At 49.8% G+C, this 22398-nt stretch overlaps 1 protein-coding gene across 7 annotated transcripts in view; it reads left to right on the forward strand.

Annotated features, from left to right (window-relative positions):
- The window catches only part of GULP1 (GULP PTB domain containing engulfment adaptor 1), a 217778-nt gene that overhangs the window by 153212 nt on the left and 42168 nt on the right, over positions 1-22398 (forward strand). For 5 of the 7 annotated variants that reach the window (XM_038585069.1, XM_038585070.1, XM_038585068.1 and 2 more), the window contains exons 5-6: positions 15166-15237; positions 20942-21040. In XM_038585069.1, coding sequence (XP_038440997.1) covers positions 15166-15237; positions 20942-21040 — 171 coding nt within the window. The remainder of the gene's footprint in view (positions 1-15165; positions 15238-20941; positions 21041-22398) is intronic. The other 2 variants (XM_038585072.1, XM_038585071.1) reach the window with 1 other exon arrangement.

Genomic DNA, 22398 nt, shown 5'->3' on the forward strand with positions numbered 1-22398 from the left:
TGATGTCTGTAAGGTAGTGTCTGTGATTTTAATTTATATGGAAATGGATATTATGTCACTAAAGCTAAAAATCGTCTGCCCTTAATCTACAAATTTATCAAACCTCTCTGATTGCTGTGGCTCTTACATGAGATTTATTCACAATAATTTCCACAGCGCATGACACGTGGTAGGAGGCTGATGATACGTGATAGAAACCGTCCCTTCCGCTGTGATTTCTAGCCGTCGCTTAATCTCCGAGCGTTTCAAATGCCAGTGGAGCGTGACTTGAGGAGGCTTCTAAAGCGTTGTCTAGTGGAGGTTTCCTAGGAAGTCTCCTTTTCACATGACTACGACTAGACACGGACACAGCTGCCAGGCGTTTGAATATCATAGCGCTCACGGAATCCTTTCGACGTGCGACTGGGAACACAGTCGCGCAGCTGATGCCTGAGATCCCCGAAGTAGTAATGTCACCAGCATGTTTATCTTGATGATAGCGTGTAAAGTCTACGTAATACGTATATACATGTACATCGATTCTCAGCAATCCATATTTACCTGTATCCGGAGCTACGTAGCAGACGTAGTTCAGCCGTCACTGCCCCGCGGTGACCGTAGAAGGGAGTGTTACGACGCTTAACTTCCAACGTTGACAACGTGGCCATAAGGGACGCTCTCAAAAGAATGCGCGGAAAAGGAAAACGGATAAGATGTCACGATTCGTACATCCTCAATTTGAAAACTAGACTCTAGAAACTCATTGGGACGTTTCAAAGCGTGTTGGATCTACTGGAGATGGGAGCTGGACGAAGGACAATCATTTTTAGAGCACGGGGGGAGTTGCCTGGATGGCCTGTTCACCCCTCGGCGCCTTGAAGCCTATTTCACATCCAGCAGGTGTGTCACGGTTCAGTAAATTAAGTGTCTGGGCAACAATTATAAAGAAAGTCGCTGGGACGGGCGGCTCTGTGGGACAGAACGTAGAGGCAGACATAGTTCACGTTTTATCCCATGTTGATGGAGAGCGACGGGTGTTTCCCCAAGTACTTGACAAGGGTAAGCATACGATGGGTTGAAATGAAGTCAATAATAACTGTGAAGCTTTTCATATTCATGGTTTCTGTAAAAATAAAGCAAATGTCCAGTGGGCTAATTCAAATTGAATGAGCCATCCAGCACTTCAGCCAGTGAAATCCCATATTAATCCACTTGCACGTCAAAGTCCCATCATACGCACGAAGCACGTTCATTGTATCTTGTCAACCCGGAGTCACACGGCTGACGGGTTGTGTTTCTCTGTGCTGCTGCTGAAGAGCTCGTAGCCTCGTTTATGATCCACCCCTCGCAAGCTCACAGGGTTATGTGGCTTTTGACTGCCAACCTACTTCTACTCCATATTCTTGCTTTCTTTTCTGTTTGCTTCATTTTTCTTTTCTTTTTTTAAAAAAAGATTTTATTTATTTATTCATGAGACACAGAGAGAGGCAGAGACCCAGGCAGAGGGAGAAACAGGGTCCACGCAGGGAGCCCGATGGGGGACTCGATCCCGGGACCTGTCATGCCCTGGGCTGAAGGCAAACGCTCAACCGCTGAGCCACCCAGGCGTCCCTGCTTCATTTTTCTATTTTATTTTATCTTTCTCTGTTTTATGACTCTTCACAAGCCGCTTTAAATACACCTGGGGACATAGAATGATTTTTTAAATGGGTGAGATGAAAAAAAAAATGGTGGTTTTTGTTGTTTTATTTTGTTTTTGAAGAAGGAACTACGCCTGGGTCCCTAGGAACCCAAGATCAGTCATCTCCCATAATCCTCTTGGTCTTCCACCTTTCTTCTGAACCTTGCTGTTTCTTTCTCCGAGGAAAACCCGTTCTTTTCTGAAGACACTGAATCCAGTTGCCCTTCCCATCCTTGAACACTTTCTGCAGACGGTGGATGTTTTCTCCACACAACTCTCCCCAGGACACCTGGCCTGGCAGATGAATTGGTTGGCCTTCTCTTTTCTTTCTCCCTATAATCTCCCGCTTTGAGTCCCATTATCACACTGTGCCACTTATTTTCTCCTGATCAAAGTCACCTACAGTCCCGGGGGCGCTCCTCCACTCCTTCAGGATTCTAGCTCCTGCTTCCTTGTCATTGTCCCCAAAATAACTCCCTAAGAGGAAGCATGTTATCATTTAGAGGGTGGTCACTGTAGGAGCAGATGCCCTGGTGAGGTAGTGATGCCCTTGTCAGTCAATACTCTCAAACAGAGGGACACAGCATGCCGATCATTGGGTCTGGCCCGTACCTGACTCACCCAGTGCATGCAGGTGTGCTAGTCTAGACTGGCAGTGGAATTAGCGGCGGGTAATTCTCTTCATACAGAAAATCGTAACCGGTAGGCTAAGTATTCGGCCCCAAATCAATACAGCTATTTATATATTGAACTTAGAACTGATAAATTATAGACATTGGAATCATTTCTATGATGCATGTCCTGAATGCTGGGTCTTGACCTTCACAAACTGGGTCATTTAACCGGGTAGGATTCAGACTTTTTTTTTTTTAATTTTTTAAATATTTATTTATGATAGACGGAGAGAGAGAGAGAGAGAGAGGCAGAAGCAGGCTCCATGCCGGGAGCCTGAAGTGAGACTCGATCCCAGGACCCCAGGATCGCGCCCTGGGCCAAAGGCAGGCACCAAACCACTGAGCCACCCAGGGATCCCTAGGATTCAGACTATAACCAATTTGTAGTCACTGAACCAGAATGCTTCTGTGGTGACCTCAGACTTTTTTTTTGTACCATGTGGTTGACCTGTTGCGTGACCTCGTTAATGAGATCGGCACACGCCTACGTAGTACACACAGAGTTCTTAATTTAACAGCAAATATAATTATAGTAACCTGTAAGATTTTTTTACTTTATTAAATTTAGAAGTTTCTGGGAAAAGGTCATATGCAATATACTTAGCTCCTAATGAGGTGGGTTTTTTTTTTTTTTTTAGTTTTTTTGTCTTGTTTTTAAAGATTTTATTCATTCACTCATGAGACACAGAGAGTGAGGGCGAGAGCGAGAGAGAGACAGAGAGACAGAGAGAGGCAGAGACACAGGCAGAGGGAGAAGCAGGCTCCATGCAGGGAGCCTGACGTGGGACTCGATCCCGGGACCCTGAGGTCATGCCCTGGGCTGAAGGCAGATGCTCAACCCAGGTGTCCCCAGGCGTCCCAACATGGTTAAATCTTTCTTTGAAGGCAGGTGGCGTTTGATGCAACAGACAGCTTGGGGAAGGGCCTTTTTGAAGCCCTTGGTGGCATGTCCTGGAGCTGGGGGATTCAGTCACCAGAGCCCCACCTGTCAGCTGTGCCCCAGGGACCCTGCCCGCAGCCTGGGAGGACTGCTCAGCCACAGCGGGCGGATGGGAGGAGGAGCGTCAGGGCAAGGGCAGCAGCCTGTCCGCCCCTCCGCCAGAGCCCCTGTGGCTTTGCTGCCATAAAAGTGCTTCCTGGAAGGAGCAAGAGGTCCAGGCTCTGGATGGTTCCCCCCTTGGAGGGGACGTCCAGTTGGTTATGAGGTGAGCAACCTTGGCGGCTGAGCAGACATCCCCGGGAAGTCCCCGCGCAGACCTGAGGCCCTGCCTCCGCTGTCACACTGTCCTCGAGACCCGCTGCTCGCTCAGGTGACGAGGCCGTAGGGGGACAGCGCCCAACAGGGGTCCACGTGCTCGGGGATGTGACGATTTTATCACCGAGCACTTGCGGCCCACGGGCTCTCCATTCCCTGGGTCTATCCCTCTTTATATAGAGTCATGCTGAGGATGCTCAAGACACTGAGACAGTCCCGGCTGGCCCGGCTCCTGTTACTTAATAGGTTAGAATCCAGTAGGTTTGTCTCACTTACCAAGTAGGAGAGCTAAAACTGTTTTATAAGAAAAGCCAAAGAGTCTCCTTGAAATCACATTGTTCCAGATGATCCAAGAAAATCATAGAAAATAAGAGTAATTAATTAGTTTTTGGCTTTTCCTCCTACTTTGGAATTATGTAAATACAAGTGAAAAGGAAATGTCATTTATCATGTCAGTCCCTCCGATGATTTTAAGGTTCCATTACCATTCCGGGAATTTGACAAGTGGAAATCTGAAATTAAAAATGGATTATGAAATGTATACACATATTAGCAATTATACCCATAACAATACAGCTTTAAAAAAAGACAAAAGGGAAAAAAAAAAAAAGACAAAAGGAAAGGCGTGGATACACAGGGTACTATTTATCAAATGTTAGAGATTAAAATTTGTAGGAAACATTGCATTAACACTCCATTAGGGGGACTCCTGGGTGGCTCAGTGGTTGAGCGTCTGCCTTTGGCTCGGGGTATGACCCTGGGGTCCCAGGATCGAGTCCCGGGTCGGGCTCCCTGCGTGGAGCCTGCTTCTCCCTCTGCCTGTGTCTCTGTCTCTCTCTCTGTGTCTCTCATGAATAAATAAATGAAATCTTAAAAAAAAAGAATTAGCCATGTTAAAGTGGCAGTAATTCTCAGAATCTTTAGTAAAATCCCATTATGGACTTTGCTGGGGCTTTATAGACTGAGGCCCCTGGGTTCGTACAGCTGTTTCAACTTGAACGTTCGGCAACAGGATGTAAATTTTTGGAGCAAAGGGAGAAAGGCGTGTGTGCTGATTCTTGCTCGTAGCGGCATCCACGACTTCTGTGGACATGTATAATATTGAAATTTATACTTGATTGGCCCTGAAAGGAGAGACGAGTAAGTGCCATGACTCCAATGATATCGTGTCCTTGCTCATGCTTCACTTATTTGTGCATTTTAATAGCATGTGTCACTTTTAAAAGGAAAACAGGCAGAGGCCCGGGTCCATATATGTATTTTATATTGAGCCTGATGGTCAAGGAAGTGAATCGGCATGGCACAAAATGCTTAAAAATCTGTTAAAAATAAGTAGGTTACTTTGAACTTTAGTCATATTAGTAGTGAAATGCATATGGGGCAGAGGTTCATCTGAAATGCCAGTTCTGTCGTCTAAAAATAGCGAATTTAAGTATTTGATGGATTAATCCAATATATCATGGGAATAGGAATGTATAATTCTTCTTGATAAAGGTGATGTACTGCAGTGTAATTCTGTCTATGTGAAGGAAGTTTTTTTTTTAATATAATTTGAAATTATAGTCACTAAACAGGTTATTAAACCTTAGAAGTGGTCCAATAAAGACATAAAGGTCTGTGTTGATACCAGGATTAGAGCGTTCAAAGGGCAGCCGAAAAATGCTCTCAAAAGCTGCCCAGGAACATGCGACGATTGATTTTTTTTAAAAGGCCAAGAAAATCAAATAAAATCAACGTAGGGCAGAGTTCAGACAAAGCCAATTAAGCGTTACGGTGAAGACTAAGTGGTGCTAATTAGTGATCATTGATTTCAAGTATCAAGAAAATAAATAAATAGAGTCGTTTTTAGAAAGGGAAAAAACATGGGCTTAAAAAAATAAAAGAAATGATCCAATTGAGGTTAGAAGTACAGGGAGGTGGCTGCTTGTCACAGCAGCGGGACGCGGGGGTGGCGGTGGGGAGGCAGGTGGCTGTTGCACTTAGGATCCTCGGGACGGAGTTGGGCCTCAGCACGCGACCTGACCGGGCGCCTGTGCCCATCAGCAGCCGACGGGGCGCGGGCGTGCAGCGTGGGACCCGCCGGGGCTGCCCATCGTGGCACCTGCTTGCGCCTCTGCACTTCTCGGCCTCCCTCCTCAGCTGCACCCCGCTCCCGGCCGCCCTGCCAGGCCCTATTGGCAGAATCACGTTGGGTCCGTAAGACCAGAAGGAACCCCCTCCTGACCTTGCTGAAAGGACGCGGGGTCCCCGGTTGTGCTGTCACGGGCCGTCGTGGGTCTAGCCGAGGGCGCCCGCCCCGCCCGGGCCCTGCTGCGCGAGGCACGATCCCTGGCACCCGTGTGGCACCGGGGACCTCGCTCACGCCCCTCGTCAGGTCCGGGCGGCTCAGGTGTCGAGCTCCGCGGGCTCAGCACGAGGCCAGGCAGGTCGTGGCCCGAGCCCTCCGGGGGTGTCCGGGGCCCGGCGTGGGCCTGCAGCCTGGGCTCTGGCCCGACACCCAGCAGGTGTGGCGACGCCGGGCAGGGAGCCGGGGGGACTTGGGGTGCCGGGGGCTGCCCGGGCTCCCGTCCCGTTTTGGAGCAGGGAGGACAGCATGGGCCATGGGCCTGGGGCGGGCAGCCGTCGCCGTGACCGTCCGGGCCGCCGCGGCTGGGCATGGGGTCGCCCGGGCCGGGCCCCTTGGAGCCACCCGGCCCCGCGGCGCTGGAGACACCCTCACCCGAAGTAGGACTAGAACATTTAAAGCATGATTTTCCCAAAAGGGAGAGAGAGAGAGAGACATTTAGCTCAGGAAAGATGTGAGGATTCTTGGAATAGCAGCGGCTTCTCCCCGCAAATACATTCTTTTCGGAAAGAGTCCAGGGACACCGTGTGCAGATGTGGGCCCTGGCTTCGTCGGCGTGGACGCCCAACGGCGGGCGGAATGACCATCCCTGCCCGAAGCTCCGGGAAGTTCTGTGAAGATGAAGAACACGAAATGAGTACTTAACCACCTTCGGTTATTCCCTAGGGTTTCATAAGCAAAGAAAAACGATGTCATCGGTAACAGTATTGAGAAAGAAAAGGAAATGTGTTTCGCTTTATTGATAGTTATATTCTGGGAGACTCCAATTTTAGACAATAAATAAAACTGCTGTGCTTGAGAAGATACCTTGATAAGCTGCCTGGATCTAGGGCATTTCCTATAGTTGCAATAACTTGCTATAAATAGAATTTTATTTTATTTATTTTATTTTATTTTATTTTATTTTATTTTATTTTATTTTATTTTTTTATTTTATTTTATTTATTTTATTATTTTATTTTGTATTTTATTTTATTTTATTTTAAGATTTTACTTATTTATTCATGAGAGACACAGAGAGGCAGAGACATAGGCAGAGGGAGAAGCAGGCTCCATGCAGGGAGCCCAGGAGATGCAGGACTCCATCCCGGGACCCTGGGGTCACGCCCTGGGCTGAAGGTGGCGCCAAACCACTGAGCCACCCGGCTTCCCTAAATAGAATTTTAAAAGCCGTAATTAAACCCCAAACTATAAAGCAACGGGGCATATATTTAGGAAGAAAAATACTCGGCCTTCCTGAAAACAGACAAAGCGCCCACCAACAGGCATATCTTGTATCCTGGAAGCCTCACTTGTCTCAAGTCTTATATAGTGGAATTGCTGTGAAATTACAATTACATCGAGAATTAAGAAGAATAAATGTCTGAAAATAACCAATGAAATTTTGAGAAAACAAAACTGCACCCGTGTATGTGCTGGTGAGAATCGCGGCAGCCTCCAGAGCCCAACTCCAGACACGAGCGGCTTAAAAATAGGGTTTTTTCCTGCTTGCTTCACAGCTGCCCTGGTTGAGTTGACTCCTTTTATTTGCTTGCTGTGGCCGTTTTGTTATTTTATTTTACTCTCTGAGCCTAAATTCGGTGAACGTTCACTCTGCGCCCGGGGCTGGTTGCATTTTCTCATTTAATTCTCACACAAGCGCTAGGAATGTATCCCCGTCTCGTGAGGGATGGAGTGGAGTGTCTGAGAGTCTCCGTAAACAGTATTTGGACATTCAGGTTACCCCTGGGAAGCCAGCCAAGGAGCCTCTTGGCCCCTTCGGGGTGTAAGCGTAGTTCACAGTAGAAAGAACGGGCGGCATGATGCTAATTAGCCGCAGGATGTGGTTGAGTGACACACGCAGGTGTCCTGTTCCCCTCCGTCCCGTCCCTGTTCTGTCTGGGCCGAGGGAAGACCGCGGTGTGACACCTGGAGGGCTGGGAACGCGGCCTGACCTGAGCGTCCTGGCCTGGGCTTCAGGCCTCTCACTAATGGGAGTTGGATGCCCCACCCCAGGCACAGCCGTGCAGGTGCAGACGCCCCCCCCCCCCCCCCCCCCCCCGGGCACAGCCATCCAGGTGCAGACCCCCCCCCCCCCGGGCACAACCGTGCAGGTGCAGGCCCCCCACCCCCTGGGCACAGCCGTGCAGGCGCAGCCCCCCCCCCCCCGGGCACAGCCATCCAGGTGCAGACCCCCCCCCCCCGGGCACAACCGTGCAGGTGCAGGCCCCCCCCCCCCTGGGCACAGCCGTGCAGGTGCAGACCCCCCCCCCCGGGCACAACCGTGCAGGTGCAGGCCCCCCACCCCCTGGGCACAGCTGTGCAGGTGCAGGCCCCCCCCAGGCACAGCCGTGCAGGTGCAGCACCCCCGCCCTGCCCCAGATACAGCCGTGCAGGTGCAGGCCCCCCACCTCCTGGACACAGCCGTGCAGGTGCAGACCCCCCCCCCCGGGCACAACCGTGCAGGTGCAGGCCCCCCACCCCCTGGGCACAGCTGTGCAGGTGCAGGCCCCCCCCAGGCACAGCCGTGCAGGTGCAGCACCCCCGCCCTGCCCCAGATACAGCCGTGCAGGTGCAGGCCCCCCACCTCCTGGACACAGCCGTGCAGGTGCAGGCCCCCCCCCCCAGTCACAGCTGTGCAGGTGCAGCCTCCCCATGGGCATAGCCATGCAGGTGCAGCCCCCAACCTCCCGGGCACAGCTGTGCAGATGCAGCTCCCTCCCCACCCAGGCACAGCCATGCAGGTGCACGGCCCTGGTCAGGACTGGTCCTCTCCCAACAACACGCAAGGGACCACCTGTCTGGCTCCAGAGCCCCGCTGTTGGTTCGCGGTGTAGACTGGGTTATTCCTGAGGAGCAACAAGCCGCTGAAGGCCCACCCTCCTCTTCCCCGGGTCCCTTCTCAGGTGGGTCGGCCTCAGAGTTGTGTCTGGGACCGGACGACACCCGAGGCTGCGTGTCCGCCCGTGGGAGGCCCAGCTCCCGGGAGACCCCTGAACACTGGGCTCCCCCGTTGTAGCCAGGACGTTTGCTTGGCCTTCAACTCACAACTCTTATTTTAAAAGCAGGAGCCTATGAAAACCACACATTCAACATCCGTGTGAAAGAACAGAAATAGCTTAGTGGAAAGTGGCTGTAATAGAATAAGGAACCTCATATCAAATCAAATGTGAAATGTAGATTTTTTTTTTGTTTAATGCTGAGCCCAATCTCTTTTTTAATTCTCCATCAAAATTTCCTGGCCCTCCTTTAAAGAATAACCTTCAGAGTATTTAAAGTATGACCTTTCTTTTTGGTGGATCTATTTTAATTTATTTTTTTTTTAAGATTATGGTTTTGGTGATTAAGTAATGGGTTGGAATCTGATGAATTCTGATCCTTTGTTAGCAATTGAATGTTATGATGTGCCTTTTAAAACTATTTTTTTTTTCCTGCATTGCTTGGCGTAGTGGCATGGTAAGTCAGCCAAATAAAGACTATAAAATTAAATTGGCTTACTCCCGTATGGCTTATCTCCTGGGTGCAGTTGAGTAGCTAGAAGGTTTAAAACCTTTTTTTTTTTTTAAACACATACGCAGTCAAGTTAATGCCAAGAAAATTAGCCCAATCCTATTTGAGGCCCCTGCAACCTTGGTTATAAGGATAGAGACATGCTCACTTATTTTATTCTATATTTAGAATATCTATTGGTCATTATCTACCAATTATTTATTAACTTTAATTTTAGATGAATCTTTTATCCTGTAAAAAGTGGAAATTATTTTCCTTTAATATTTTTAAATAATTATAAGAACATATCTACATAAAATTGGCATATTTTGAATTTGATACAAGCATGTGTTCCGTAGTATATTTGTTATCAACTAGCCCTTTCATATGTTAAATAGTGTCAAATTTCATAGCAATTAGACTTAATAACTCTTTAGTTAATTATTCTAATTGTCATTTATCTGACATTTTTTTTTAAAAAACCCACATTCTTCATAGAGTGATCTTAAGAACGTTTGAGGAAGCAAGTAAAGCAGAGCATACATGAGTCCATGTGGTGTGCAATGCTGCTCTCTACTGGCAAAGCAGCAAGTCCTAAACTGTGCGGCTTTTCATGTGAAAAAAGTCCATCTCAAGTGATATTTGAAAATGAAGATGGAATCCTCAAACTCGAAAACACGTCCTTGCAAAATGCTCATTGTGGTACGATGGAAGACAGTGATTGACCTGGAAGAAACGAATATGGACATTACATGAGATGAGCTTTTTTCTTTTTTTAAAGATTTTATTTATTTATTTATTCATAGATACAGAGAGAGAGAGAGGCAGACACGCAGGCAGAGGGAGAAGCAGGCGCCGTGCAGGGAGCCCACGCGGGACTCGATCCCGGGACCCCAGGATCCCACCCTGTGCTGAAGGCAGGCGCTAAACCACGGAGCCACCCAGGCCGCCCCATGACATGAGCTTAAAAGAGAAGTTGGTATCATCTTAATTAAATAAAAACATAACTGTGGAAGTTTTGGAAAATATGAAGCCAAATGTGAGAAATATCAATAGCATTTTAGCTTAGGAAGTCTGCGTAGCCTGATGACGCCCCGTTTCTCATTTCAACAGACCGTAGCCTCCGAGGTACCCGTCGAGGGCGCGTCTGCCGGGTCCTCGGGCCTTGAGCAGAGGGACGCACGGGTTGTGAGGGGGCACAGCAGTGAGCCGTATCCTCTCAGAACTGCTCGGTATTTGCCAAAGTATTTGTAGAAGATTCTGTAAAGATCCAGCGTGTGGGGATCCCTGGGTGGCGCAGCGGTTTGGCGCCTGCCTTTGGCCCAGGGCGCGATCCTGGAGACCTGGGATCGAGTCCCCATCGGGCTCCCGGTGCATGGAGCCTGCTTCTCCCTCTGCCTGTGTCTCTGCCTCTCTCTCTCTCTCTCTCTCTCTCTCTCTGTGTGACTATCATAAAATAAATAAAAATTAAAAAAAAAAAAAAGATCCAGCGTGTGGGAAATACACACCGAGTGGGCATCCGTTCAGCGCACACACGAGCGACACGCCGCACGCTTTTAGATCATCTACAGTCTAATACGTTCGAAAAGCCCCTTTTGTCCCTTCCGTCTCCCTTCTCCGTCCGCACTGCTTCGGAGTCATAGTTGATACTTTTTTTTTATTTTTTTTATTTATTTATTTTTTTCATAGTTGATGCTTTAATCTCGACTCTTAATTATTTAGCTGGTAGTGAAAGTCTAAATACATGCGCACACGCGATAATGCTCAATGAATAAGTAAATCAGTGATACGTGGTAATTTAAGTTGTTCTTGTTTGTTTTCATGAGTTTATCCAATATTGTCACTGGCTGATTACTTTTATCGTAACGTGAATTTAAAAGATCACGATGGTTCCCTCTTGGCTCGGAGGTCAATGCTGATGCTTATTTTCACGGATACGTTTTTCTCTAGTTCTAAATTCCCTGCAGTGACTGCATCGCTATGAAGATGATCAGGGTTTTTTCGTAATAAAGTGGAAACGTTCTGTTGTAGCGTCTCAAAACACGGGCGCCTGATTGTGAAACACAGGTACTTGTGCTTTTGTAAGATCTAAAGATCTAATTCCTCATCTTATTTTTTTAAGATTTTTTTAATTTATTCATGAGAGACCCAGGCAGAGGGAGAAGCAGGCTCCACGCAGGGAGCCCGACGTGGGACTCGATCCCGGGACCCCGGGGTCACGACCTGGGCTGCAGGCAGGTGCTCAACCACTGGGCCCCCCAGGCATCCCTAATTCCTGATCTTAAAAAAAAAAAAATGTCCCAAAATGAGTGTTGCCTATTTGTGACTTTGAAGTAAAATAATTGATAAAATTTGAGACTTTTAACAGTGGGAGGAAGTGCCGCGAGGCCTGCCTGGGCCCTGAGCCTGAGGCCTGCGCTCCCTGCCCCAGAGCAGGACCCCCGGCATCTTGCTCTCTCTCATCCTCCCCATTGTCTTTCTGCCACAGGGAGGAGCTAAGACAAAGTTGCTAAATCATAAAAGCCGTGACTTTTTTTACTGCTTAAAATGTTAAACATGCCCATGTCCCATTTCTTTTAAGAGAATGCTAAAAAAAAGAAAAAGGAGAGAGGAGACTCTTGTTTTTCACCGAGGTCCATGCCTAGCAGAGGGGGCTGGGATGGATTTCCTCGTGGGGTGACCTAAGGAGCCCGGGTCCTCAAGGTGCACCTGCCTCAGTGATGCTCCGCGGGCCGCTGAGTGCGCTCCGGGGGGTGGGGGGGCTCCGGGGTGAGCACCCCCCCAGCGTGGTGCAGGTGCCCGGGTCAGGGGTGCAGGTAGGGGGCCTCCGGGGTGAGCACCCCCCCGCCCCTGCACGAGCCCGGGTCTGGGTCCAGCTGCCAGGAAGGTGGGTGCGCTGGGTGCCCCCGGTGGTGGCCTCAGGGTCAGCGCCCATGCACAGGTGGAGGTGCCCGGGTGCTGCTGAGCCTCCAAGCATCCAAGCCCCTCGCCAGGGGCCACCCCACCCCGGGACCCGCGACCCCGACCCTGTGCGCTGGGACACCCGGGGGCTCCGGCCCGCACCCCCCACCCACGTGTCCCGTGAGCCCCCCCGACCCACAGGAGCCTCGCCCCAGCCCGGCCTCGTCCCTGCGCTTCCAGCAAACCAGCCCTGCGACGTGGACACGGTCCTGTGGGGGAGCCCGGCCCGGCCAGTCCTTGGGGGCATGAAGGGCCCTGGGGCTGCGTGGCTCCGGGCGCCCTGATCGGGCTGTGTGGGGCGCCAGTGGATGCTCCTCCTGGGATGGGTGCACCTCCGTGGGCTGGGTGCTCCTCCGCAGGATAGTGCTCCTCTACGAGATGGGTGCTCCTCCCCAGGCTGGGTGCTCCTCCCGGGCTGGGTGCTCCTCCTTGAGTACTCACAGTGCTCCTGCCGCCCCTCGCCAACCCGGGGCCGTCCTCCCAGGGTGGGTGCTCCCCCCAGGTACTCACAGTGCTCCTGCTGCCCCTCGCCGACCCTGGGGGCATCCTCCCGGGATGGGTGCTCCCACACAGGTACTCGCAGTGCTCCTGCCACCCTTCCCAACCCAGGGCCTCCTCCCATGCAGGAGCCGCCCACAGGTGCTCCTTCCCTGTTTCTGGGAGCACCGCCGCGCTCAGCGGTCTAGGCCAGGGCCTGGGATGAGCGGAGCTAGGGGACCGCACCTGCCTGGGTCCCCTCGGCACCGCAGGCTCCTCCTGCAAGGACCGTCTTGGGCCCGCGATGCCGCCTCCCGCCAAGCGGGGTCCAGGGAGGTCACACTCCCCCCCGCCCCAGGGCAGCCCGGCTGGTGGCCCAGGGACCCCGACGAGGCCGGGGGCAGGTGCCCGCCTACATCAGGACACAGGCCCTCCTTCCCGGTGAGCCCCGCGGGGCACAGGGACCCTGGGTCCCCCGGGGGCACGACCTGGGTCCCCAGGGCCTGTGGCGCCACAAGTGGGCCATGGGGCCGGGCTGTAGGGGAGGAAGGACCCGTGCACCTGCCTCCCCCCGAGGATGGGGACCTGCACCTGCCCGGGTGGTGGGCCCGCCGCACGGAGCACCTGCCCCCGTATTTTGCGGCCCGAGTGTGTCTGCCTCCCGCGGGCCTGGCCTGTTGCTGCTGTCCCGGTTCCCAAGGCCCCGCCGAGGCGTCATCCGCGGCTCTTCCAGGTGGGTCCCCCAACCTGCCCCAAGGATGCGGGGTCCGCTGTGCGGTGTGAACGTGCTCCTGCGACCACGACAGGCCCCTCCTGGAAAACAGACGCGGGTTTCTGTGCTCACTACTGTCACTTTTCCAAGAACGAGGGAAGGAGCACCACGTGATGTAAGAGGACACCCCGACTTTACTATTTTGCTCCTTTCCACGCTGGGGGTGGACATTACAAGATCCTACAGCGGGCAGCCCGGGGGGCCCAGCGCTTGAGGACCCGCCTTCAGCCCAGGCCGTGACCCCGGGGTCCCGGGATCGAGTCCCACATCGGGCTCCCTGGGTGGAGCCTGCTGCTCCCTCTGCCTGGGCCTCTGCTTCTCTCTGTCTCTCATGAATAAATGAATAGATAAGTAATATCTTTAAAGAAAAAATCCTACAGCTTTACCTGATACAAAGTGCACGCTCGCACACACGCGTATTCGTACAAGAAGTGAATCCAGAACGCACTCGGGTGTTGCAACTGGTACTGTGTGGCGCTTACTGCATTTAAGTGTTTGCTGTTTATGTAGAAATATTTTATAGGATAAAATACCAAATTTCGCTCCTGATGATTCTTACATATTTCATGAGATTGGACTTGTGTTTAGGAGGTCTTTTATCTCTTCGCGATAGAGATCCTGTTGCCGTGGGGTCACTATTAGGAACCTTTCTCTCTTTGACCGGTCGGGGTGGGGGTCGGGGGTATGGATCAGGTATGAGCCAACAGCCTTCAGGGATATTGTAAGACTTAGTGAAATCATAGATCATCAAGTTTGTTTTTATAATGCAGTTTAGCTTATAGCCCTGATAGGTGGAATCATTCGTTTTTTTTGTTTGTTTGTTTTCATTCGTTTTAAAGAAATTTGTGTTTTAAAAGCTTTCACACTGTGTTAGTGTCATAGTTGGAAAAACCAGGAAAATGCTTATTTGAAATTATGAGCTGTATTGAATCGTAGATTATCTTAAAATATTGATATTTTAAAATATGCTATGACATTTAAACCAAGTAACCGAAAAAAGGCATTTATATGCTTTGAATTTACAGATGAATGAATAATTTACAAATTAGTAAACGTGTTTTAAGTTTTAAATTTTGAGGTCAACTTTCCTCCTTTCCTCCTAAGGTAATGAAAGTCGCTTTAGTTCTCTTTCCCATAAAAATCTTCAAGTAAACTATTTAGGGGGCCCCCGGGTGAGCCAGCGGTTGAGCGTCTGCCTTCAGCTCAGGTCATGACCCTGGGGTCCTGGGATCGAGTCCCGCACCGGGTTCTGTGCTCAGAGTCTGCTCCTCCCGCCCGCTCAGCACGTCTCTCTCTCTCACGAGTAAATAAAATCTCACACAAAAATCAGTCAATCGTATATTTAGGAAAAGTATGTCTTAAAAAAATCTTCCAACGATAGGAGTCGTCAGGTAGCGTCCTTGCGTTTTCATGTAACATCGGATGATGTCAGCTGCACGCGCTCCGCGGGCTGGGCCTCGGGGCTGCGCCCCCGCCTGCCCGTGGGTCCCGCGAGGTGGTCTCGCGCTCCCAGCTGACCCGGGGACGCCTTATCTGACGTCTGGCCATTTTCAGTTTCTCGGCAGCACCGAGGTGGAGCAGCCCAAAGGAACCGAAGTCGTGCGGGACGCCGTGAGGAAGCTCAAGGTAGGACACTCCCAGCCCACGCGGCCCCTGGGCCCGTCCCGCCAGCCAGGAGTGGCTTTGTCCCCGTAAAAGTGCGGGACCGTCGCAGGCCAGGGGGCCAGAGTCAGCGATGAGTGTGCACCCACAGGGATGGCTCCGGAGGGGCAGCGTTCATGTCTGCCCGTGACCCCCACGCCCACGGGCCGCGACCGCGGGGGCCTGCGGGACCCTGAGGAGCTGGCCCGCACCCGACGGCTGGGCCCCGGCGTCCGGCTGGCGGTGGCATCCGGCCAGCTCCCGGGCAGCACACCTGTGCAGGTGTGCCGTTGGCCGTGGGGCCCGGCGGGGGTCTGCACCCTAGGTTAGGGGGCCCAGGAGTCGTGGCTTTGTCCCCGCGCGGATGGGACCGGGACACCCAGACAGCACAAGAGACGCCACCGTGTGCTCACAGTCACGTTTCCCGAGACCGTTCCCTGGAAGCCGCGGCCCGTCTCCGCGGGTGTGTCAGGTGCGCCCCGTCCCGGAGACGCTCTTCTCCCCGAGGCACTCGGATGCGGGACATTCCTGCAGCCGAAGCCTCCTCTTTATCCCATTAAGAAAACCCAACACACCACTACTTTTTTTCTTTTTACACAACTCATTGTTACTCTCTGTAGTTATTCCCACAGTTTTGTTTTTTTTTTTTTTTTCCAGAAACAACCCTTCTCTAACTGTACGTGGTTTAAAGACCGTCCAGTTATTTTACGAGAGGGTCAGGCCGTTGCTTGTGTCTGGCAAAACTGTAGACGTGAAAAAATGCCTTCTTGCTTTGAGAATGTCGCATCAGACGGAGTCCACGGAGTGTGTAAATTGAATAAGAGTAGAAGTGGGGTGGCGTGTACTCTAGGGGAAGAAAGCGAAGTGGATAATATGTTTACCTGCCCGTTTTACCCGATTTACATGATTTACAAATGCTTTCAAGCAAATACGCCGAAAGTCTCCAAGATGCTACCTTTCCCATTTGGGAAAAAAGCGGGCGAGGCCACCGTTTCTCAGCAGCGCTCATCAGGTGGTGGCCCCGACCTGCCCTTGTTGGTTGGAAAGGCCTCGAAGCTTATGAACGACACTTGAGGTTCCCCTTTAGATGTTTAAGATCCTGCAAACGCGGCCTGAGTCCGGCTTACCTGCAATCAGAATTTTTAGAGAAGAATAATGGTCTTTATACTTAAAATACGTCTTTGTATCCAGGAGGTTCTTTATTCAGTCGCCTCAGAGCCTGAACCAAAAGGATTAGCTCACATTGCGACCACATATAACGGAGAATATTCGAGATGAAATGCTTTTAAACAGTGGCTAGTTTTCAGGCATTTTTGTGAGTCTTTGCCGTTCCTGTGTCGTTTCCCATTTGGAAATGCACTCCGTTAATAAGGGAACGTGATCTGCAGTAAGAATGCAACATAGTCTAAAAATGCATGTTCACTTCATAATTTTTGCTTTCCGAGCGTCTTCCAGAATAAATGTTTCTCTAATGAGTAATCTTTAGGCTGCTGATTGCAAAAATTCTGTACATCGGGAAAGTGTATTTCAGGGTAATGATCTATAAACAAATTGAAATAAATAAAGCAATGTTTTTTTCTTTAACCTGATTTTATTTTATATACACATATTTCTTGGTGTCAGAGGTCAGAGGCTACACTTCAGAGCCTTCAAGAGTATCTGCATTTATGTTAGAAAAGTAGACCCGGTTTCCTTTTTAATTCTGGTGTAGAAATGGCCAGAAGGTGGTGCCATGGTTCCACCAAAAAAACCCACTTTTTTTTCCTCCTTCACTCTATTTTGTGTGCACCTCCCCCATTTCAATTTCCTGCTTATTTTTCTTAAACATATGGATTCTGACTGCCTCTCTATCTATTCTAGTTCAGTGTTGGGTTTTATTTGCCACATGAGTTAATATTTTACTTCCTCATTTTTGAAAACTTTTCAGTATTTTATATACTGGTTTTTCTGACAATTTAAAATTCGGGATTAATATAAGATAATGGAATACTTAGACTGTTTTCAATGATGTATTTTTTCATGCTCCCGTGTCTAATTAATGACATCTGATTAATTAATTGTCATTAATTAATTAATAACACCTAATTAATGATGTCCGATTAATTTTTCAAGAAAAAACTTAGAATCTTGATTTTATTACGTACAGTTTTCCTGCCACTTTGTAGAAAATTTATACTTTATAAATTTTTCTTAAATAAGGTAGTTTTTATAAGTGTTAAAAGTTTTATTTTCAGATTTCATATTGTTATAATTGTTATAATAATGAATCTCATTTTTAATAGTGTTTTATTTATTTTTATTAATACAACTAGTGCGGATGTCAGAGGATTCGATATATTTTATAAATGATCTGCTCGTGGGGTTTACACGTGGATGAATGTCGATACAGGGACCCCATCCTCTTAGTTTTGGGAGATCAGCAGAGGGCAGCCCTCCGGGACCCCGTTGTCAGAGGGGACACCCCTCAGCCCCGTCCAGCTAAACCGCAGTCACGAGAAGGCCCCGCAGCCCAGGAGGCCCTGGGACTTGTTGCTGCCCTTGTGCCTCTTGGTCGTTTCCCTCGACCTCAGGCGCCCGACGTAGCACCACACTGCTTTGGTCTTGGTAACCAGTTATTTAATCAATCAAGTGTTTGGCGCTTACTTTCATTATGTACCTACGCAGCTGATTCCCTATAGGGCCACTAGGGATGTGCTTAAGTAAATTAACGATTAATAAGAGCCACGGAGAAGAAGAGTGGCTCCGAGTGCTTGGCTCACGGTGGTAAATCCGTTGGTTCTCTTTCCTAGTCACGTATATTCCCTCGGCAGTATAGTTTGATTTCATTTTTTTTCTTTTTAAAGTCCTCCGAGAAAGAAATAGAAATTGCGTGATTATGCCATTGAAACCCAGGAGCGCTCCCTGTAAGAAATTTGCTGAAATTCGCTCTTCTACTCACTGGTGACATATACTTAACTATGAATTTCAAGTAATACTTCATTCTCCCCCCCACACACACCTTTTTATGGTGCTCAAGGCTTGTTTCTGTCTATTTGTTTGTTGTATCCAGATATCTTTCAGGATGCTGAGGCTTTGCCCCCACTCCCCTTTGAGTATTTTTTATTGGATTATTATATATAAATGTTGATGGTCGATCGCTAGCTATCTAGATGACCAAGAAATGAATCCACTGAAGCAAAAATGGAAAGCAATTCGTAAAAAGGCCCTTCAAGCCTTAACAACTCAAGGAGTAAATAGGGAGACGAGAGATCACGATGGTGGAAGTAAGAACGAGGAGCAGTCTTCAGCACGTAATTAGAAGTATTTTGGAACTCGGTTAAGAAGCCTATCAGGCTTTGAGTTAGAGGGGCCTCCAAACTATGACACAGTAATCTTAGATTTCGGGGGGGGGGTAATGGACAGGAACGAGGATATTATATTCTGTTTAAAATACAGATTGAGCAAATACAACCTCAAGCATAATTGTTTGAAACATCTGTGCAACAGTCAAAGCCAATACCCCTTATTAGCCTTGACACACATGAAAGTAGAACTGGGAAGTTTTTTTTTTTTTTTTTTTTAATGTAGAAAATATGTTGTGCAAAAGAAGTCATTTAGTGGGTTGCTGCAAAACTAGATTCTCGGCCTGACTGCGACAAGCCCCATTTTATGACCGACGTATTGCAGTGGATGACCTATAAATCCTTTTTTGAGCACAATTTCTTCATCTCAATTGGAAGCAAGAAAAAAAAGGTCTCGGAAGGCTTAGACTGGATATTTTGTTCCCTTTTCTTTATCTCATTCTATTGTTTTCTTTTCCTTCCTTCCTCTTCTTTTTTTTTTTTTTTTTTTCTCCACCCGGACCCCCCTCTTTTTTCCTGTCTTCATTTCTTCCATTATTTTTTCTTTTCCTTTTCCTGGCAGAAAAGGAGTCACTCGATAAGATTTAACACGGTGGTTGTTCTGTGATCGACTTTGGGGAGCTAACAGAGATCCCAGGAATGGTCGTGCCCAGATGTGGAAAAGGCCACAAGAGCCCCTGCTTCTGGAAAAGGGTGGCACCCGGGGCCCGGCCCGGCCCAGCCCGTGCTGCAGCCAGGATGGGAGTGGCTTCGTTCAGAGGCGCTCCCATAGATAGAAACAGCTGATTTATTTTGCAAGCCTTCGTATGTGAAAACCCCCAAATGGTTTTCATTATGCCAATACAGGAAGGAGATTATGAAGGGAAAATAAACAAAGTGAATCTTTTCTTTGGGAGAGAGCTGGAGTAATTTTTGAAGATCTGAAACAAACTGTGTTTCTTAAAGACACACGAGAATTCTCGGGCACAGATGTGTGGGATTCGAGCGCAGATACACAAGAGCCGCCTGCCGCCTGCCGTCAGAACAGCACAGGTCGCAGCTCAGAATCATCCCTCCCCAGCGACCCAAGACAGGTGCTGCCCTTCCCATGACGTCGAGGCGACACTCGGAGGCATCCGCGCGCGCACCCCGTAGCCCTGATGGCTGCAAAGCCGCGGGGAGGGAAGAGGCCGGGACCTCTGGGCGCGTCAGCACCGAGCTGCACCCTGTGTGCTCACGTCTGCCTGCGAGTACAAGGAGGTGAACAATGCAAAGAAATAGGACACACAGAAGACGCCTGGAACCCACTCTGCCTTGCATATGATCCATTTCAAGTCAAGTCGGGATGATCCATGTGCAGAAAACATGTTATAATAGTAGAGAATAACATTTTGAGGCTCTAGGAGTAAAAAAGTCTATTTTTTTCCATAGTTTTTCTCCCCTTCCTTCCATTTTTATAGAAAGAAAGGTGGCGGGGGCAGGTAGAAGGAAGTGAGGTGGGGACAGAGCAGCATCGCCGGTAGCGTCGCCCAAATCAGGATGCTCACCAGACAGGGAGTGATGTGTAGTGTAAGTGTGTCCCGTGCACGCATGCCCCAAGCAGCTCCATGCATCGCGCACGTGCATGTGTACACGTGGGGGGGGGGGTGTACCCGCACAGAAGAGGCGTCTTGAAGTTTAACTGGGCTCCTGCGAGGTCTTCCACCATGGGGTCCAGCAGTGATGGGAGAGGGAGAGAAAGTCCATTTACAAAGTGCGTGCGTGTCAGGATTTTCTTTTTGATTTTATGACAAAACCTAACGTGCATTTGCGTGCACTTTCCAGTTCAGTAAGAAGGTGCGACAAAGGCTGCTCGTAAAGTGTGGGGGAACTTCGGTTCTTGAGGTCCCTGTAGTCGTGGGCCTGGTTCCCAGCCTCTTAGCTCAGTCTTGGCCTCAGCTTTCGTGTGGCGGGAGGGTCCTGCCCTTCGTGGACTTGATGGGACAGGGCGCCGCGCCAGGGAGGAAGATCCAGGAGCGGCAACGACCGCCAACTCCGGCTCTCCGAAGGGATTCAAAGCAAAAGATCTGCAGAAAAATACATCGATCTTTACTTATCTTCTTTAACTAATTGGTATGAATCCCTTAAACATAATGAAAGGAGTATTAAATACCTTTTTAACCGTTACTGAATATCCGTCTCAACTTAGCGGCAGTAATGGAGCATTAGTGTGATCACTCCATATGTTGAAGCTATGTGAGGTTTATAAAACACTTTAAAGTGGGTAATAATCTACTTAATGAAAGCCCAGCACATATATTACATGTACGTTTGTGTTCGTTTTCCGTAGAAGCGGAATTACAGTTTTCTGAATAATTCTTCACTTGTAGTTCGCAAGACATATCAAGAAATCTGAAGGCCAGAAAATCCCTAAAGTTGAGCTGCAAATATCGATATATGGAGTAAAAATTCTAGAACCGAAGACAAAGGTAAGGCTTCCTTTGGAACGTCACGGGCACTGTGACCTTTCGTTAACTGAGGGCGTGTTCCTATTTCAGTGTGTGTCTGAGATGCGGTAACTACTGGAACTGGCTAGTTCTCGGTTAATGGCAATTAATTTAAAATTCTGTAGGATCTTTAGGAGGAAAACCGACTTTTGGGAGAGCTTCCAACGTGGCCTGTTCTCCAGTGTGTGCTCGGGATGGAAGTCCTCGGCCTTTGGCCTTGCGTTGAGGACCTTTTCCGTGTGTGCAATGCAAGAGATGCGTGAAGTGCAATCCCCGAGCGTGACGGGGGCGGCCAAAGCCCTGTTATGAAGGTGCCCGACTGCCCCTGCTGCCTGCGGACGTGATCAGCGTGTGCTCCTTCCCCGGGGCTGCCCTGATACAACGCCCCCGACGTGGTGGCTCAAGGCACAGGAGGTCTGTCCTCAGGGTCCTGGAGGCTGGAAATGGCAGACTGTGCTGACCGTGGGGTTGGTCCCCTCCGAGCCCCTCTCCTCGGCCTGCAGACGGCCGCCCTCTTGCCACCTCTGTGCACACGGACACCCCGGGGGCTCTGCGTGTGCCCGGGTTCCTTCCCGTAAGGGGACCCCAGGCAGACTGGGCAAGGGGCCATCCCAGCGGGCTTGCTCTGTGGGACCACCACGGCCAAGCCTTGTGTGCAAGTGCAGCACATCCGGGGGTACGGGGTGGCCGGGCTTCCGCATCCACGTTCTGGGGCTGCATAAAACAGTGAGCACCTCAAGTCCTTGTACTTAAGAGTCCTTTCTCCTGCAAATCCAAAGAAAACAACTTAAATATAACTCATTGGGGTTTCACATTCATTACGATGGCTTCTTAGGGACCTGTTTTTACCCAGAGTTCCTGTGTCGGAACCCTAAGCCCCAGAGAGACTGAACTTGGAGATAGAGCTTTTAAGGTAACCGGTTGCACAAGGCCTTGACGAGGCCTTCATCTACCAGAACTGGTGTCCCGGTAAAACAAGAGGCGTCAGGGATGTGCAGGCGCAGAGGGGGGCCCCGTGAGGCCGCAGGGAGAGGCAGCCACCTGCAGCCCACGCGGAGACGGGACGAAGGCCCCTGGAGAGGACATCTCTGGTGTTTGCAGTTGATGGTTTAACAGCGCCGGAGCCTTGGAAGAGCACAAAATAGACAGAAATTCTGCAGGATGGCCCGTGTGTGTGTGTGTGCATGTGCATGTGCAGGAGGGACGGAAACGGACCATGGGAATGCTAACACGCGGCCCAGTGTTACCGGTGCGTGCTCTGAAGGCCCTTGACCAGCCCTCTACGATGGGGAGTTGCCCCTTGGCGGCTGCCAGTCATGTCACTCTGTTCTCTAAACCCT

The sequence above is a fragment of the Canis lupus genome, chromosome 36, assembly GCF_011100685.1.
Source record: "Canis lupus familiaris isolate Mischka breed German Shepherd chromosome 36, alternate assembly UU_Cfam_GSD_1.0, whole genome shotgun sequence".
In the NCBI taxonomy this organism is placed as follows: domain Eukaryota; kingdom Metazoa; phylum Chordata; class Mammalia; order Carnivora; family Canidae; genus Canis; species Canis lupus.